The sequence below is a fragment of the Chelonus insularis genome, unplaced genomic scaffold (assembly GCF_013357705.1).
Source record: "Chelonus insularis isolate UGA/USDA-ARS -01 unplaced genomic scaffold, ASM1335770v1 contig_317_pilon, whole genome shotgun sequence".
In the NCBI taxonomy this organism is placed as follows: domain Eukaryota; kingdom Metazoa; phylum Arthropoda; class Insecta; order Hymenoptera; family Braconidae; genus Chelonus; species Chelonus insularis.
Window position 1 is genome coordinate 464,223 of NW_023276487.1, and position 18,558 is coordinate 482,780.

Sequence of the window (18,558 nt, forward strand, 5' to 3'; positions counted from 1 at the left end):
AATACATTTATCTTATGTTCTAAAATAAAAAATAATTAATTCTAGTTAAAGATTTTAACAACAATCAAGTTTTATAAACATGATACACCTAATATAATCCAAAATATCAATAAACATCTGGATTATCTGCTAAAAATGGTTCAACACTTCGAGATAATTCTTTTTGGAATTGTTTGATATTACTTTGTGATTGCTGCAAAAATAAAAAAAAAAAATTTTATATTGCATTTAAAAATAAAATTATGTAATGAAAAATAATTATTAATATTTACATTAAGTGCATCTTTCCATTCAATATTAAAAAGCCTCACTAAGCCTCTAATATTTTTACGAGTAAAATCTTGGAGAAATTGCCGTGTTAATTTGAAAGGCGTTGAAGTAGTTGTTGAATCCTCTTCACTGATATCAGCTTTTAATGTTGTTGGTCTAGGAGTCGTTCGCTCAACAACATTTGCAGTAACAATGTCGTTGATTTGTATTATTACTGATCGAGTCTCGTTAAGTGTCTAAACGTTTAAAAAATTTGAATTATTTATTAATTTATTGAACATATTTATAGATTAAGATGATAAAAATATTTTTATTGATGTGATGACATATTAATTGAAGTCATTAAACGATAAAAATGAGACATTTGAAATTCTTATAGTTTACTCACTTCAAAGAAGACTCGGAAGAGAGTCCAGAAGAATCCAGGTCTTTGCTTTTTTACTTGTCTGACAACTCTCTTAGTTTCTTCACTTACATCAGCGTCTGAGATAATTCTATCTGCAATAATACTCATCTTTTCAATATCAACTGGAATAGTTGTATCAGTTAGCATCTTTTTTAAAAGTAATTCATCATCACTGAAATGATCTACTTCATTTTCTCGTTTTAATTTAACTCGTTGGTAAACTCGACTGGGATCATTCCATGAGACATCAGTATTGGAATAAACTTCAGAGCTTCCATTGTCTATTGAACCCAGTCCAAGCAACATGAAGACCAATATTAATTTCTCCATCACTGTAAATATAATATTAAATTATTACAAGTTATTATTTACTTCAATTAGATAATTAACTTGTTAAATGTAGCATTTGGTTTATTTAAGAAACAATACGATAGCATAATAAATATTCTAATAAGTACTTTTAATTTTTCAGAGTTTATTTACTTAATAGTTTGTATCTAACTGCACTCTAATTAATTTGTCAAAGTATTTTCGATTTTAGTGTAATTCTTTTTGATTGATTCAAACGGAATTGAAAATAAAAACTCAACGAAAGAAAGAGAAAATGTAGGGAAAAGTAAATTCAATGCCACCCAGTTTTATTTGAATAGAGAGAGAATAAAGTTAAACCAGAATTTACACATTGAGTTAATTAGATCTTTTACATGAAGCAATAGTTTTAAACAGCTTTCACAATATTTAATCATTGTTAATTGTAGTATGTAATGTGAACGTTCATTTATTTTAGAAAAATTCTTGTTATTATTCAATGATAATAATATGGGACATGAAAGTAAAAGCTCAATGGTCATTGAAACTGAATACAAAAACATTAAATTACATTGTGTAGTTTCTGGTAATAATTGTTAGTTATTGTCACTTTTTAAATCACGATTGTTTATTTAAACCATACATATGTTAATAATACTATTAAATGACTGTACTTTGTAGTCATTCATAGATGTGAAGAAAAGAGTAAAGCATGTGAGTCAAGACAAATATGTTCAAAAAAGAAACAATGTTTTGCATTATTCATAAATGAATAGATTAAATATAATAGAAAATTTATCAACATTAATAATTTTTGAATAATTAACAGATATAAAAGAATATTAATTGTAATTTACATTATGAATACATAATAATTGTTTTCACAAACTATGCAACAGTAAGTTAATTTTAATAACTTACAATTATTGTTCATTCTTGAAAATTACATTCATATAAATTAAATATAATTTGCATGAATAAATATACTGTAATAATATAAATTATAATCTTCATTAGAACTGTTATGCAATTTTATGTTTTGGAGACAATTAAGATTAATGATCTAATAATTGTAGCTTACTTATAATTTTTTATAATTAAAATATTCTTAACCTATGATTATTAAATGCCATTAAGAATATTTGACAAACAAACATAATTTGAATTTTCAATAATATAATTCTTTAATGACTTGTTTTGCAAAAAGATATGCTGACTTCAATTTCTTTGTTTATTAAAAAATAAAATTAAGTAAATCATTCTAATTTATTATAAAAAATATTTATAACAAACTTTATAAATTTTTATAAATATTAATAATTGAATTAACAATATATCCGATTACTGAAATTAAAATTGTATTTTTAATTTCATTTAATTTGATAATTATTCAAACAAAATGAAATAAGAAAATTTATTTGATGACTTTAAATTACGTACTCTTGAAACAATAACAGTAATAAGTCAGAGTAAACAGTAATTATTGTATGTTTGATTTTAACCTTTTATTATTTGATGAAAGGTACACATTACCCGGCAAATTTATATCCAAAAATAATCAATGGCTTCACTACAATAAACAACAAACCATAGAACTACTAATTTGTATTTATTTGATTTTAGATTGGAAAAAAATAACAAAAAAAAATTTAATTGAAAACTGATTAATCGATCAGGACAATTAAAACTATCATTTGATTATATCAGAATTAATTTTAAAATTTGAATTTCTTGTATTAATTAACACTTCCGGTATTGACATAATAATGATTGGTACGTAGTTTAGCCCAGATAAATTATTCACTGTAAACAACACTATATACTTATCTTATAATAAATTTTTTATAAAAGTATTAAATAAACTCAGACAGTCTTGTCGAATCCTCCTGTGCTACGTAATGTTACTTAACTATTAAAACATTTCTCGAATGGATATTATCACAAAAATAGTCTGAATAAAATATATTCGAGCATATAACCTTACATTTCACTGTATGCAAAGATAAATTCTCCGTTTAGTGTCAGCTTTCTATACGCAACTTCCGCGACATTTCCGCGACCGAGATTTCCATCGATTATGGCGATTACGCGCACGTAAGTTGGAGATTAACTTCGGCAATCATAAATTTTCTTTTCATTGCGTGCCATTAGAAAATTTAGATTTTAAAAATGATTTAACATATCGTAATAGATAAGATAGTAATGTTTTATAGTTTGGCACATAATAATTTTAACGTGAAAATATGGGTCTGTTAAAATTTGAAATGTTTTGCTCTAGTACCTGTAATAATTGAGTCTGATCACGCTAATCCAATTATTATAAAAGTGTCATAATAAGAATTAGTGCGAAATTATAAGAGCTCAATGTACAGAGAAAGAAGAATTTTGTAATAGTGAATAAATATTGCTTTGTTTGATAGAAAATATCAAGTTAAACGTTTGTTGATGATTGATTGTTGACATATTGATTTTTGATGTGACATTTGGTTATGATTCTGAAGTTGAAAGTAATTACCAGATAAATTATTTTGATTTTTATTAATAATAATTTATGATTGCTCATCAATGATTATTAGGAATATTCAAAAGTAATCTTTAATAATTGTTTATTATTTTTATCATGATCTTCATCAGGAATTTTTGAATTCTACTGTTCGAATAATTATTTTGTTAATCAATAAAATGGACCGTTCTCAAATAAAATATTAATTAAAATAATAATATTTACTTATAACTTGGATTATTAATTCAAAAATAAATTATTATTTAATAATGAATGAAAAAATTACTACTTGTTTCAATTCTCTTTTTAAGTACACTCTTCAATCATTAAAAAATGAAGCCTATATTAATAATAATGATAATTATCTTTCAACTCTTTTTATAATCACATACAAATATAACGACATGTAATAATCATTAGACCTACTGACAGTAGATGACACGGAGAATCCTTGTAACAATTTTGTAATCTTAATGTATCTCCAGGACTTTTTGTGATGTCCTGGTGATCAATCTTTACACAATACCAATCATCATTTTTATTCATGAGTTGCTTATGCTAAATTTTTAACTATGAATTTTTTAAATATTTATACTAATATTTACATAAACATTGACGTTATACATTTCACTAATAACTGCAAAAAAAATGTGATGAAATAAAACAACGCGTGCGTCAGTCAACTCTTTGGCGGACCACATGATAATTTTACATAATAGTTTTCTCGTGAACCTCATGAAAGTAAAGTTACGAAAGTTACTGATGCTATAATACTAAAGATTTAAAATATAAATTTTTTAACTGATTAAGTGATTAATATTTTCTCAAACAATTCCTACGATATAACTTATTATTCTTCTTTCTCTCCACAGCTTCATGAATGTAATCGTTAAATATTGGTTGTTGAAAAGAGAAATGTTATATGTATGCTGTATGAACCAAACAAAAGTAAAAGTAAGAAATCTCTGTACAATATTTCAATGCAAGTAAAGAGACTTTTATCTTAAAATATTAATACTGAATTATAAACATCAGTAGACTATATCATAACCGGAAATTTCATACTGTTAAACCAACTTCCAACAAATGGGTCTAACAATTGGCCCAATTACCCTGTTTAATATACCTTTGTATTATACGTTTCAGTCTGCTAAGTTTTATCTGAAACTTTCGACAATGTACACCATGTCTATATAATATAATACCATAAATCTTATATTACATAAAATAAAAAAGCAGACTAATAAACTAAGTACCTTGCATGATTTGTAGTAATAATGAACTTCCTTCGTATGATATCTGAAAAGTAAAATAATAAAACCAATCACTTGAATTACTTGATACCATATATACTACTAATACATTTATGATATTAAAATATAACACTTACCTATGTCGAAATGATTCGTGTGAATGATATAAACCAAGCAATTGACTGTAGTAGTTATTAATTCAATTATCTCTTCTTTCTTTTTTCCCTGTGTTTTCTTTTCGTCTGTAAATTGAATTTAAAAAAACTAATACTTATTAATTTGTCCTCAATACAAATTACTAGTCAATGGAATGTACTAAGAATAAAGCTCTTGACTTGAATGCTTGCTGTTCCATGCTGGACGGCAAAACTGACACTAGTAAGATGAGCTACACGTTATACTTACTTGGGTTTACTAACCTTCAAGGTCGTCAGCATTTTTTTATTATTTCTTTAAGAAATCACGTCCAAACGATACGCACGCATGGTCCACATTGATTGGTCAGGCCTTATTTCAACATTTATTCGGTAATGACGAGTTATTTTCCCAATTTTTGTTTTTCTTCTTAATAAACCTTGAGGGCCAGAATTAAGTGATCAATGTCATCAAAGTCATGACAAGAATAATACGAATAATAATAATTTATATTATATTGTGATATTTGTTTTTTGTTCGCAGACTCAATAATCTTAATCAATATTCAAATGCTCTCATTTACTTGGTTTTTCTCTTAATGAAGGTTTCTAGGTTTATAATTTATTGACTTAATTGTTACTGAACTACTTCCATTTAAAAAGGTCACTTATGATTAGACGTGTTTATAAGTTTTAAATAAAAATATGTTTTTTTCTTAAAAAAAAAGTCTGTTGTATTTTCAGCTTGGTTTTTTGTAGCTACATAATTCTAACAAAATTATTCTATTTGAGCATAAAGTTTTGGTTTATAACTTTTATATACTAAATTTTGATTGATAGTCTTATTGGTCATCTTAGTTTTAAATGGTTATCTATATTATTATTATTATTATTCTTGTCTGATGGAAGACCCTTGATGGCAAATGCACCCCTAAAAATTGGTTTGAATACTTCTAGTACACTTTCTGCTCGATGTGCTGAGTTCTGTAAGAAAGTATATTTTTAAAAGGAAAATTTGAAAATTGAAGGAATTTAACAAACTTACGAGAATGAATTTATTGAGGATTTTGGTTATGCCAGTTACGATATTAAAACCTGTGCCAAACGCTTCAGCAGGAACAGCTAAAGAGACTCTTTCTCTGTCGAACTCGGGGATATCTTCAGATTCCGCTGGTGTTGGCTGGAGATAAAAATGTTTCTTTTACATCAAACGATTTCATGAAGTCAATTGTGATATAATAATTCTACAACTCGTTCCTCCCCCTTAAAACATGTATAAACTCCATTATGAAGTTAGTTTACTGATGTATAATATAAATTTTTTTTTTACAATTAATTATATAAAAAAATGATAATTATTCAGTGACCAAGGGATCAAAGGATAATTAAAGGCAAGATTACTTCAAACTACTTGTGCTACTAGAATAAAGAATGTAGAAATATGTTGAAATTTATATAAATTTATTTTGCACATTTATTAATAACAACTTGCCGTCATTATTTCTGTATAAAATTTACTGCACATAAAACAAAACAAAAAATCAGCTATTTACATAATAAATATACATTGTGAATACTTGATTGTCAACATTTTTGTTCTGGATTTATTTACAAATGATTATATTATTATTTATAATCATTCAAGAGAATTTTCATTGTAATATATAAATATAATTTACAATTTATTCAAATATAAAATAAAATTAATTCATAATTATTTCCATCTTTACTATTAATTACCCTGCTCGAATGCATTTTTGAACTAATCCCCAACTAATGTTTTACTAATTTCCAAAAAAATCGAAAATACATTTCAAGTTGACACGAGTTATGCATAAGGGGGAGGTACTTGGCGATGCTATTTATATGTATAAATTAAATATGACATAATTATATATTATCATCTGCATCATTTAGATATTTATTTAACGCAATTTCTCAATATCCTACCCCTCCGCCAACACTTGGAAATGACCCGAGGGTTATTCCCCCTCCTGCACCAGCACTACTGTCTGATGAATGTTCTTTAATACCATTATCATCATCGCCATTGCTTTTGCCACCACTACCACCACTCAGACCACTGCTACTGCTACCACTTAGACTGGTTAGTAAACTAAGAATTCCACCACTTCCACCACCGCCTCCAGAATTATCGCCTCCGGAACCTACATAAAAAATTAATTATTAAGTCCGTTTGTCCTAGAATGTATTGATCAGAAAAAAATTGAATTGATGAATATAATAATTACCTCCAGATAAGCCTCCAGACAATGAACTCAAAGGTCCAATTTTAGAAGTGAGGGCACCAAAAAGTCCTTGGCCTTTCGATGAAATAAATGTCGTCGCACTATTAATAAGTGGTCCAATACCAGCAGTACTTGCTTGAAGTTTCTTTCCTAGAATATCACTAATGAATGCACCTGTTGCTGATTGATTAGGATCTATTCCATAAATTGCATTTTTGGCCTTGTTTGATTCATCAAGAACTCCCAATGCTTTCGTTTTGGCATCGAGTAAAGAATCTATTTTCTGGATAATTAAAATAACAGTTATTAACAATATTCCATCATATTTTAGTATGAATAATGTCGTTAACAAACGGTTAGAATCAATGAGAGAAATTCATTTTTTTTGCCAAAATATAATCTGATTTTAAGGTCAGTCTAGGCTATTAATCCTAAAAGTTACATCATATTTTTTCCATCACATTTAATTTATGAGAAATAATATCATTTTAATGGTAGAATTATGCACTATTGATATTCGTATTACTCAAGAAATTATGCAAAAATTTGAAAATAACTCTATCTTTGCTGAAATAATGGAATTTTAATCAATCTGAACCCATTTTTCAACTTAAACTTTCTATTTTTTTTAAATCTTAAATCAATTGTCTGCTTAAATATTTTTGTATTGTTACAAATTGAATAAAATTAAAAAGAAAATTACATTTTTCATTAAAGTACATATACTTTTTTTTAGACACTAAAATGTGTATAGACGTGATTTATGTGATGGCATGTATGACTTGATGTTGAAATATTCAAATATTAAGAAATAGAGGTAAAACTATGTGTACTTAAAAAAATGAGTAAATGCAATAGATATTTACTTACAAACTACATTGAAAACAACATAATGCGTGATGGAAATATCAAAGAACTTTTTAAATCTTTTAAGTGATACTATCGCTGCACTGACATTGCATACTAAATATCCCTTTATTACATGTCATCATAGAATAAAATGTGTCAATTAAAAGAACAGTTTACTTACACCAAATACAAAATTAATAATGCCATTAGATACTCCAAGCTTGACTACTCCGATTTTTCTTTTTTCCCTGTCACCATGTGCTTCCTCATCTTTGAGTGCTGGATCTTCAGTTTCTAGTACATATATCTGAAGAAGAATCCCATTCATTTGTTAATGATATTAAAGTGAATTTGAAGTGAAATGTTAGAAAAAGGGAAATAATGATAAATTGTCAGTAACGTAACCTCTGTAGCAACGTTTAGAAGATCAAAATTTTTAAAGAAAGTAGTGTCTTCTTGAAATTTCTTTACATAACTTAGATGTTAGTAGTACTGTGTTATTCATCTCTTGCGAAATTCAAAAGACAGTAGAATACCAATGCTTACTAATATACACCATGTAAAATCATCAAAAATAACTCGTTTTTTTTTTTGGAGAAATTGTAATTTACATATGACTCATATACAGAAAAGATGTTATTGTTTTAAACTGATTCATTTAATTTACACTGACATTATGATAATTCAACCAACAAAAATACATCATCGTATAACAAGTTCGAAAGGTCTGGACCAATGCAAGTTACTTTCACTCTCAACTTACACTCTTCAATGCTTACATTTTGCAATTTCAACTCTCACATCGCGTCTAGATACATTTTTATTTAATTACTGTATTGGCAATTAAGAATAACAATAGTGACAATTAATAATTAATAATATTGTTACCTCATTGAGTGGTGTGATGTCTCCTGATTCCCTTTTTACAATCGTTCTACTCTGTACTGTATTTAGTGTGATGAACAACCCACTCAGAATCCAGACTAGCTTCATCTTAATTGTTTGTGTCTGAAACAATGTTTGTATTTAAATAGATTTCTATCACTTTACTTTGACATTAAGTGAAGGTGATCAATGAAGCATTTGGTTATTTTAAAGGTTAAACTAGAAGATAAAAACTTTTCGTACAAATGAATTTGAAGTGTTTTGATTTTCTCTGAGCAAATGATGTGAAACCAAACATGTGAGAGACGTGAGAATATAAATGATGATTTTATTTAGAGCAGAGTTTTATAACTTTGGTAAAAGCTATTAAATAACATGAAATGTAATGGTTCTTTACTTACAAATGAACAAAACTAAGTGATCTACAAACAAACTCACGCAAACTTGTTGATTGAACCAGAGACTTGGATGCGTGCCAGTCGAGGTGCGAGACTCGTTTGCGGACGATAGTGAAGGAGACCCCAACGCGTGAGTAAGCCACTTGTATTGGTCTGAATACACAAGGGGAAGGAAAGAGACATATACGCGTGCGATGGAAAAAATTTTAACTTTCAAATGTTAGTTTGGATTTGTTTATGTCTTTGATGAAGATGATGATGAAGAAGACACCTTGATTCGTTAACTCTTCTATATATATATTTGAAGATGATGTTTACTTACCTTACCTCTTCTCCGTTTGGATCAGCTCTTACTTCTGATTTAAAAAATAGAGAAGCATCTGAAGCTACATCATCACGGTGGCCTTTAAAAATGCTCACTATGATGAAGAAGGGATACGTATAATCAGAATGCGCGCCTCAGGCAATTATACATTTCTACTTCTACTTTTTTTTCGTGCATTCATTAATTATGGCTTAAATTTGAGAGAATTATTCAACACTTTTTCAAGTTTTCTTATTTTATTTTATTAAGAAGCTTGGGAATTGATGGTGTATGAAGATAGAAACGTGAGTCAAGATATTTTGATTTTTCAAGTAAAGAATAAGAATTTGTGGATTAAAATTTTTTTTAAATGAATATCATTTATAAGCAAAAGCTGATATTCTTAGGAAAATTTTTAATACAGATTTGAATATTTAAAATATGTTTTTCATTGAAACTTTTTTCTTTCTGTTAAGTTGAAAAAGTAAAATTCAAAAAAAAAATAATAAAAAACTGAAATATACTAATTAAATTATCTTTGTTTTTTTCAATCATTAGAAAAATATATAGAAGCAATAATAGAAATATTTTATTTAGAACATAATTCTCAGAATAATAATTATGTGATAAAATAAATTGAATTTGCTGTATTTATTGATGTTGTCCGCAGATCACACATATTACGAAAATAATAAAATATTATTAATAAAATTTATTGTTGCATGTAACTGTTATATCACAAAAAATTACATAAATTTTAGCACATAAAATGCATGAAGAAATTAATAATTAAGAAAGTTTAAATAGTTGCGTGTCACTAAAAGATTATAATAGTAACTTGAATAAAAAAAAAATAAGTTATGTTTTGATTGATAATTGTTATGATCGCAAATTAAAATTACATTTGCTATTTTTTTTCTTTCTATCAAAACACAATTAAAGAAGGCAAAAGGAGATTATTCAGACATAAGTTCGTTTCACATCAATAATTAAAACATTACAACATTTTTAATTATTTACACGATTCGAAATCATTTTCAGTCTCACTAATATCTTTTTAGAGATTTAATTTTATTACATTATCTTAGTCCTTCTGATTATTAATCCAAAAAATCGCGAAAATAAACAAGACAAATATACTCAACTGAACAAAAACTAATTATAATACATAAAAACACTTTAAATTTAATACGAACCATTTGATCAGTAAAAAAATGATTGAAGGGAATAAAAACTGACAGAACTTTTTCATCAGGAAGTAATTAAATATTCTAAAAAAATTAATAAAATTTATTTAACACTTTAGTAGAATTATATCATGAAAATTTTTAATGTTAAACAATTCTACTTACCTAGTATTTTTATTAGCATTCTCAATATACTTAATCATTCAATTATTATTCATAAATTTAAACAGATAATTGATTTCATTTATCATGTTCCCATAAAACTTTTTGCATTCTAATAAATCTTTTTATGTAGCAACTGCTGTTTTTTTCTTCAACATTAATAGGAGTAATTTTTTTATGATTGTATTATTTTTATTTCGGACACATTTTATAACAATTAATGGAATACGTTTATTATTTTCCAACCATCAATGTCCTGCTTATCAAAACGTTTTAAAAAAATATTTATTGGTATTTAATGTTAATGTGACTTTTTCTACTAAGCTCTCCAATTGTCCTTTCAAGCTCCATAAATATATTATGTCAGACAACAATATTACAGAGGCGAATTAATATAGGACGACAAAATTGTGCAATCATTTGATGTTGACAGACATTCAAGTACTTCGTATTAATGTGGTTTACTTTATCTCTTCGAATGCCACTCACGGATTCCCGAATAGAAAGGATCAAGGACTATACTCTCAATCTATTAAATTTTGTATACATATATATATTGCACATAAATGCTAAAGTAGCCATACAATTGCTATTATGTAATTTTATACTCATACCATCATAATATTCTATTATTAATCCATCATACTATTTCATTATTCTACTACATAAATTCAGTATTTAAAAGCAACTTTTCTTTAATTAAGCATTGATACCAATTATATTTACGTTGAGTGATTCGAGCATGTAATGCCTGATAAGTAGATGTGGACATTTATGGCTGATATGTGGTGCCACGTGGTGTAGAAAAGTGTAGACATGAATATTCACATTGGAACACACTCGCTTGGTAACGTTTCAGAAAACGCATGCAAAAAAACCAAAAAAGAAGAAACGAAATTCATAACTTTGTTGAAATACTGCTTTTGTGGCGAGAGGAGTCATAGCGAAAGTGATTTTTACTTTGACTCGTTTTCTAGCAGATCAAGTTTTACATGATCAAGTTTTATTTACATAAACATTAGTGTGATACATCTGCACAGTGACTCATCTCTATTTTACACAAGTGTCACTCACATTTTTCATTTCCGTAGACTTCTTTTCACTACAAATAACAGATTATAAATTTGTTATTGGCAAAGTTTTTCGATATATATGTAAATGAATTTATGTGTTAAATTGCAATACATAGTGGTTATAGAATGTCGTCAAGAGAAAGAAAGAAAGTCATTATGTTTACATTGCAAGAGAAATTTTATAAGCGGAAATAAATGATTTTTAATTGAAAATAAAATTATTGTATAAGATCAAGTATAGGCGATGCAATTGAGTTATTTTATATCTATGGATATATATAAAAAATTATATACACGTATAATATATTGCGTAAAAGAGAGCGTGTATTAATTATCCATCAATTGACCGAACGATCATTACCCTATACACCACATATATCAACACTAAATTTTTTTCAATATCTAAGATCTAACATAAGCTATATTTTTTTATCAGAAAAATCAAACCAGTCATTATGTATGGATAAATCTTATATTTTATTGCAATTGATACCAGGAATAATAAGCTAATTATTTTTTATTAATAAGAAAAATTGATTAATTTTTAAGGGTACAATAAATTTTAATTGAAGCTCTCATAAAAATATGTGATGGATTTTACACTACTTTACGTAACATCTTTTCTACGTGTATAGATTGTTACAATCTCATCTACCCTGAGAGTCACCTCAGATAGAAAGTAGGTAGTCAGAAGATAAAGATTAACTTATGCAATTCACGTGCAAGTACTGGACTAACGTCTATCGACAGCAAAAGAGAAAGAAAGATAATAGACAAAGAATATATGGATATGCGTCCATGATCTTCGACCTTGTCTTTTTCAATAAATAGCACTCTAGCTACGTGAGACTTAATCTGTACTTGGATGTTCTCAATTATTACATTTTTCATTTGCTTTCACCTTTGTCAGATGTACAGATATCTCATTTGGGAATAATCTAAATAATTGATGAGTTGTTTTGTATGTTTACTGAGAAAGTAATTTTGTAATAAAAGAATGGATTTGCTTAAATGATTGTAAAAAAATATTTTTTCGTAATTTACTGAATACTTCTTTTTACTGAAGATTAGTATGAAATATGTTAAAAATGTTTTCACACTTTAAATCATGAATTCAATTGAAATTTCTGTATAAAAATTCTTTAAATATTGTTAAAGGTATTTTATAAGTTATATTTCTCGATTGCAATGTGTTACTCATTACATTAATTTGTTTAATTGGCGATCTTGTCATTCTTGTAATCAGACATAGATCATTATTATTATTGTTGATAACATTATTACTGTTAATAATTATACATAAGTATAAATAGAATCAATTGATAGATAATTTATACGTAATTGTTAATTATTTATTTACTTGAAAGATGTAAATTTGTACTAAAGTTATGTATGTCTGTATATAAATAATTGGTAAAAGTACTTGGAACAGAACTTTGTAGAAAAAGCTATGTTTATTATCAACAGTTATAGAAGAATCTATAAATTAAGTAGAAAGTTTAAGATTTAATTCGTAATTTAATATCAAAATGTTTTTTTTTTGGTATTTATGATACTTTCTTGAATCAATAGATTACTATTTATTTTTAATCTCTTAAAATAAATGAATGAAAATAACAAAATATTGACTATTTTTTGAAGTTGAATGAATGACTGACTTTAATGATAAACTTTATACTAATAGTTGATGAATAATCTTTTAATGGTACGAATGAGATTCATTAATATTTGATAAATTCTTTATCAGTTTACAGTTAATTATAAAAACTGGTCACAACTAAAGATAAGAAATACATTTATTAATGTAGAAGTCTTAATGACGAATAATTAGAAAAAACCAAAATCTGAAATTAATTAATCCATGATCATGATTATTTATAAAGATAATTGAATAAACATTAATCTAGCGTTTACTACTTTATTTAAATTCAATAAATTTTAATAATTATCGGATAAATTATTTTATCAGTGCGTTTATTTATCTTTCTCTTTTTCTATTTTTTAAGAAAAATGGATTTAATAATTTTTTTTATGAAAGAAAGTGTTCTTATCGTAGATTTCTCATCTGCTGATTCTAAAAATTATTTATTCACTTTATTTAGTAATTATTTCCGTAGCTTAAACAATTGAATTCTCTATTTTCTGCATATTTAATCTCTCTTGAAAGTTAAACTAAAATCTCTTTTTAACCGATTAAGGTGAATTTTTTTTTAATATTTGCGTACTTTCACTGTAAATGTGTCATTGTTTCTTTTATAAACAATTAGTTTCGTCTGTTTAATAATTTTTAAAGCTTATACTTTAAATGAACAATTTTTCTTTCTCTGAAGAATATTTTTTTCTCGTTTCTTTTATACTTTGCCTGATATCCTTTCTCTTGAAGAGAATTTCAACGTGGTCAACATTGCCAATCTGAGTGTTTTAACGTAAGACACCTGAAATATTCCAGGTCAAACACACACCCAGTCTAATTTAAAATACCATAATAAAATTGTCGTAATTGTATGCCTGTAAAAAAAATTCGAATTTTTTACACAAACATTTACAAAAAAAGCTATCATTTTTTGTAAATGATGCCTAATAAATAAATTTATCAAATATTAAATAAATTAGTTGAATTAATAAATAATTTTTATAACAATAATGTTCAATACATTATTTCTAAATTAATGGAATTGGAGTAAATTTCGATATCGTATAGACTACATTACCTTTATTATGATTTTTCTTACAATTTATCTAATTGATCAAAGTTGCAGTTTCCAACGCATGTGTATGAATATTATGTTCTAGTTATTATGAAGGATCTCGCAATCTCTTAGATATATTTAGTCACTACCAACAGGTATACATCCATGTTAACTGACACACAAGACGCTGTTATTGAACAGAAAGAAAAAATTACTAACATTATAATTAATGTAAATAACTGACCCTAGATCAAGACCCGGATTAGTGTAGGGTCCATATGAAAGTGATTTATTTCAGTTTATTGGATTTAGTAGAAAAATTATTATTTCATTTCACCACATTTGTCATATTGAGCATCTGTTAATTGTTATAAAAAAATGCTAATAAAAAAAATTTGAAAAAATTTTTATAAAAACTAAACAGGTCAGTGATTCGCTTCTCTAGTTCTCCTTCGAATCATCAAACAAGGACTAATAACATAAACTTATTTATTGCAATAAGAGGATATTAATAATAATAATAATATTAGTTGATTCAAACGAGTTACGAAATTTAACGATGCTACGATAGATCGTCTGAATTTCATTTGAATCCAATTAATAAATAAGCAACTAAAAAATTTACATTTTGCCATGTAATTTGAATGAAGCTGTAATCATATAAATTTTTTCAAGTTTGATATAGTATCACGTCATAAATAAAAGTTTACATTAAAATGACAGTGAAATTATCTTCGTTTTAATTTAATTTTTTTTAGATAATTTTAAATTTTTACTTTTTAAAACCTGAATTAATTATAATCATAAGTGTTTATTCCGAATTTTTTAAATTTATTGCACAGCGATGAACTGTACGGAATTTCTATTATGATTCTGAATATGAAGAAATGATCCTTTTTTTCCATTCATTCTGAGTAATCATACGAATGTTAAAGTCATAAAATGTTGAACAAAGCATTTTTTATAAACACATAAAAAGCTACGTAATGAATAGTTAGATGGATAATCGAATCAATAAAATATTACAATATTGTTAAGTACCAGTAAATTACACTGCGTGATAAATTAATTTTTTTTCTTCAGCATTAGTTACAATTAATGTTTTTTCAGGTAATTTTTATCCTTTAAAAAAAAGGCAAATAAATTAATTCAACTCAAGTAGTATTTCTTTGTGATAGGAAAGAGTTAAAAAGTCATTAATAAATTGAATGAAAAAAATAACTACAATAAATCAAACAACTTTTTTCGAATACTTTCACTGAAAGTTTAATAATAATCATATTTAAAAAAAGATTTCAAAAATGATACGAATGAAAGAATCAAAACAAAATTAATGAAAGTATGTAAACTAAGATCAAACTTGATAATGACACAAATACTTGATATCATTTTTTTATAATAAATAAATATATATAATAGTCATTAATTTATGACATATATTATATATCATTCATGTACGTGACGAAGACCTTTAAGGTGACAATTGTCACGCAGTGTGTTTACAACTAGTAACATTGTAAACGTGCAATATTTTCTGTCTCATGTTTTCATCTGTAAGATCATTTTTATATATATATACATTGTATGTACAAGAAATAAATTAATAATCTAGCAGACTTATAAAAAATATTGAAAGAGTAATATAGAATATTTAAAAATAAATGACAAATTTACTAATAAAATAAATTGAAAATATTTACCGCATATAATAATTTCCGAAAAAAATTATAGTTTCACTGAATGTTGACAATAAGTAGGTATGTATAATTCGTAATTTCAGGAAGCACATCAATTGCATGCGGCGAACCAAAGAAATACTCGTTTCACTTTCGTTCTTGTCTGTTCAATTTTTTCTCCACTGTCTAGTCTCCTGTGATTAATTGAATATCAAATATACACATAATTAAATTATAACCATTACCATAATCTCAATGTCTTTGCAGCAAAAGTAACAGAATAATTGTGATTTTTAAATCACCCTGTCAGAGGAAAAAACCACTTAAACAAGATAAAGTTATTGAAATTTCTGTTTTGAGTGTACATAAACGTTGATTAGTGTTGTTATTACGATCAAGACTATGATTATTGTTATTGTTATTACATATCGTATAAAAGATAAGTATAATTTCATAATAAAAGGTGTGGTCTACCTAGATACACGCAAGAATCAATACCTCGGAAGTTGATACGAGAAATTGCACTCGAGACGTACCATTTCTTTTGTTGAAAAAAAACCTAAACGATCCCGGAACTTTGTATGGGATTTTCCACACCGATGATCACGTGACAGAGAAACGTTGGGATGTGTATCATAGGTTATCGTACAGGTCTTTATAATATGATGCATAAATCGTTTTTAATGCATAATAAAAGTGAAATGTTATAAGTAAATTTATTTATTAGTAGGTTATTTAATCATGTACGTGTTAGATGATAGATCGTTGGAAATTCTGCTATCACAATCATAACCTCATAAGAAGAGTTGAATACGTTCTACATATTAAAGTATTTACTCTTGTTTTTATATTTTTGAAAGTAAAAGCTAGATATCTTTCTCGAAATATATAATTGATCAGTAACTGATGGCGAAATATGTAATACAAAAAAAATAAGGAAAGGTACTGCACCTTTAACCCATTGCACCTTTGACCGTTTTGTTAGAGTTAATTGTCGGAAGTATATAGTTAATCAATCAACTGAGCGAATGTAATGCTCTTTTTTCTAGTTAACTATGACAATTTTCTTACGAAACTTTTTCTTTTTACATTATTTCAAAAAATAATATTTTAGTTTGAAAGAATTTGATTGATATTTATTTTGTTAACTATTTATTTTAATTTATTTTAATTATTCGATTTATTATTTTAATGTAATTAATATAATTTAACAAATAAAAATAATATGTAATCAACATGTCTTTTCGACAATTACTACTTAAATTAAACAAAAATTATCATTAAAAAAAAGTCAAACATTTTACTGGCATGTATCATCAGTGATGACTGAAAAATGCTAATGTATTTTAATTGTCACATTTTTTTAACTTTTATTGCTATTTAGCTACTAGCTATTATTTTGCCTTAATGGTCATCAACCTGACAGCTTAAATAGCTTTGTCACAAAGTTACATACTAATTACTGTCAAAGCAGAAATATGTTTATTGTCAACTAATAGTAATTAACTTTTACTGTGATGGAATTAATTGTTCAATAAGTTGCATATAGTTTAAGAACATTTGAATAGAATACTTAATCTGGCTAATTAATCAACAAATATATTCTGATTCATCATCAATTTCTCAGTTGGATTTTAAATGACTAATTAGTAAAATTTTATTTATATTTAGAGAGCATGAACGATGAATTTAATTGATAAATTACTTTGATAAATAAAACTTAAAAAGGTAAATATTTGATAAATAAATAAAACATTTATAATTAAAATTGAATAACTTTAGAAAATTAGAGTAAAACACTCTGAACATTTAATAATAATGTAATATAATTACTGATAATCGCTTGTAATAACTTTTCATAAGTTTTCCGTTATTAATATTGATGTTAAAAAATTATCAAACAAAAAAAATGATTATATAAAATTATACAATACCCTGTTTATTCCGGTTTTGGCGTTTAAACTCAATGTATACATGATCTTAATCAATACAAGCCGGAAGAGTTCCTGATAATAACCTTTATGCAATAGATGTCTGACTACTAAATTGTAAACGAATTTCACCTAACATATATTAAACACTTGATAGATGTCTAGTGATTAATAATTAGATAACTTATCCTGATGTATGACTACTATATGGACCTGAAGGAGGACCATAAGAGGGTGCTGGTGGATCACTAGAACCTGAAGAGGCACCAAGAATTCCAA

The 18,558-nt window shown here is 26.2% G+C and overlaps 2 protein-coding genes across 7 annotated transcripts; both read right to left on the reverse strand.

Annotated features, from left to right (window-relative positions):
* Positions 1 to 4: 4 nt before the first annotated feature.
* LOC118065612 (uncharacterized) lies at positions 5 to 5,105 on the reverse strand. Of its 3 annotated transcripts, XM_035081020.1 has the most exons (6): positions 5,058 to 5,071; positions 4,879 to 4,983; positions 4,745 to 4,787; positions 659 to 1,008; positions 273 to 506; positions 5 to 193 (listed from the first exon to the last, which is right to left on the reverse strand). In XM_035081020.1, exons 3-6 carry the CDS (start codon positions 4,749 to 4,751, stop codon positions 107 to 109), a joined length of 678 nt encoding a protein of 225 aa, XP_034936911.1. In that variant the 5' UTR covers positions 4,752 to 4,787; positions 4,879 to 4,983; positions 5,058 to 5,071; the 3' UTR covers positions 5 to 106. The 3 variants fall into 3 exon arrangements, with proteins under 3 accessions (XP_034936911.1, XP_034936910.1, XP_034936912.1); XM_035081019.1 differs by having other exon boundaries at positions 4,879 to 5,105; XM_035081021.1 differs by lacking the exons at positions 4,745 to 4,787; positions 4,879 to 4,983; positions 5,058 to 5,071 and adding an exon at positions 2,970 to 3,049.
* Positions 5,106 to 5,540: 435 nt separating this feature from the next.
* On the reverse strand, positions 5,541 to 9,610 carry LOC118065610 (keratin, type I cytoskeletal 9-like). Of its 4 annotated transcripts, none has more exons than XM_035081017.1 (7): positions 9,579 to 9,610; positions 8,862 to 8,981; positions 8,155 to 8,280; positions 7,128 to 7,407; positions 6,826 to 7,043; positions 5,921 to 6,055; positions 5,589 to 5,859 (listed from the first exon to the last, which is right to left on the reverse strand). In XM_035081017.1, the coding sequence occupies exons 2-7, from the start codon at positions 8,964 to 8,966 to the stop codon at positions 5,725 to 5,727; spliced, it is 999 nt and encodes a 332-aa protein (XP_034936908.1). In that variant the 5' UTR covers positions 8,967 to 8,981; positions 9,579 to 9,610; the 3' UTR covers positions 5,589 to 5,724. The 4 variants fall into 4 exon arrangements, with proteins under 4 accessions (XP_034936909.1, XP_034936908.1, XP_034936907.1 ...); XM_035081016.1 differs by lacking the exon at positions 9,579 to 9,610 and adding an exon at positions 9,260 to 9,561; XM_035081015.1 differs by lacking the exon at positions 9,579 to 9,610 and adding an exon at positions 9,297 to 9,558 and having other exon boundaries at positions 5,591 to 5,859.
* Positions 9,611 to 18,558: the final 8,948 nt, after the last annotated feature.

Coding starts and splice junctions, on each gene's coding strand:
- LOC118065612 (XM_035081019.1), bottom strand. Junction 507..658: donor TCTTCCGAGTCTTCTTTGAA/GTGAGTAAACTA, acceptor TTAAACGTTTAG/ACACTTAACGAGACTCGATC. Junction 194..272: donor AATGGAAAGATGCACTTAAT/GTAAATATTAAT, acceptor TTATTTTTGCAG/CAATCACAAAGTAATATCAA.
- LOC118065610 (XM_035081017.1), bottom strand. CDS start 8,966: ATGAAGCTAGTCTGGATTCTGAGTGGGTTGTTCATCACACTAAATACA. Junction 8,281..8,861: donor ACATCACACCACTCAATGAG/GTAACAATATTA, acceptor ATTCTTCTTCAG/ATATATGTACTAGAAACTGA. Junction 7,044..7,127: donor GTCTGGAGGCTTATCTGGAG/GTAATTATTATA, acceptor TTTTTTATGTAG/GTTCCGGAGGCGATAATTCT.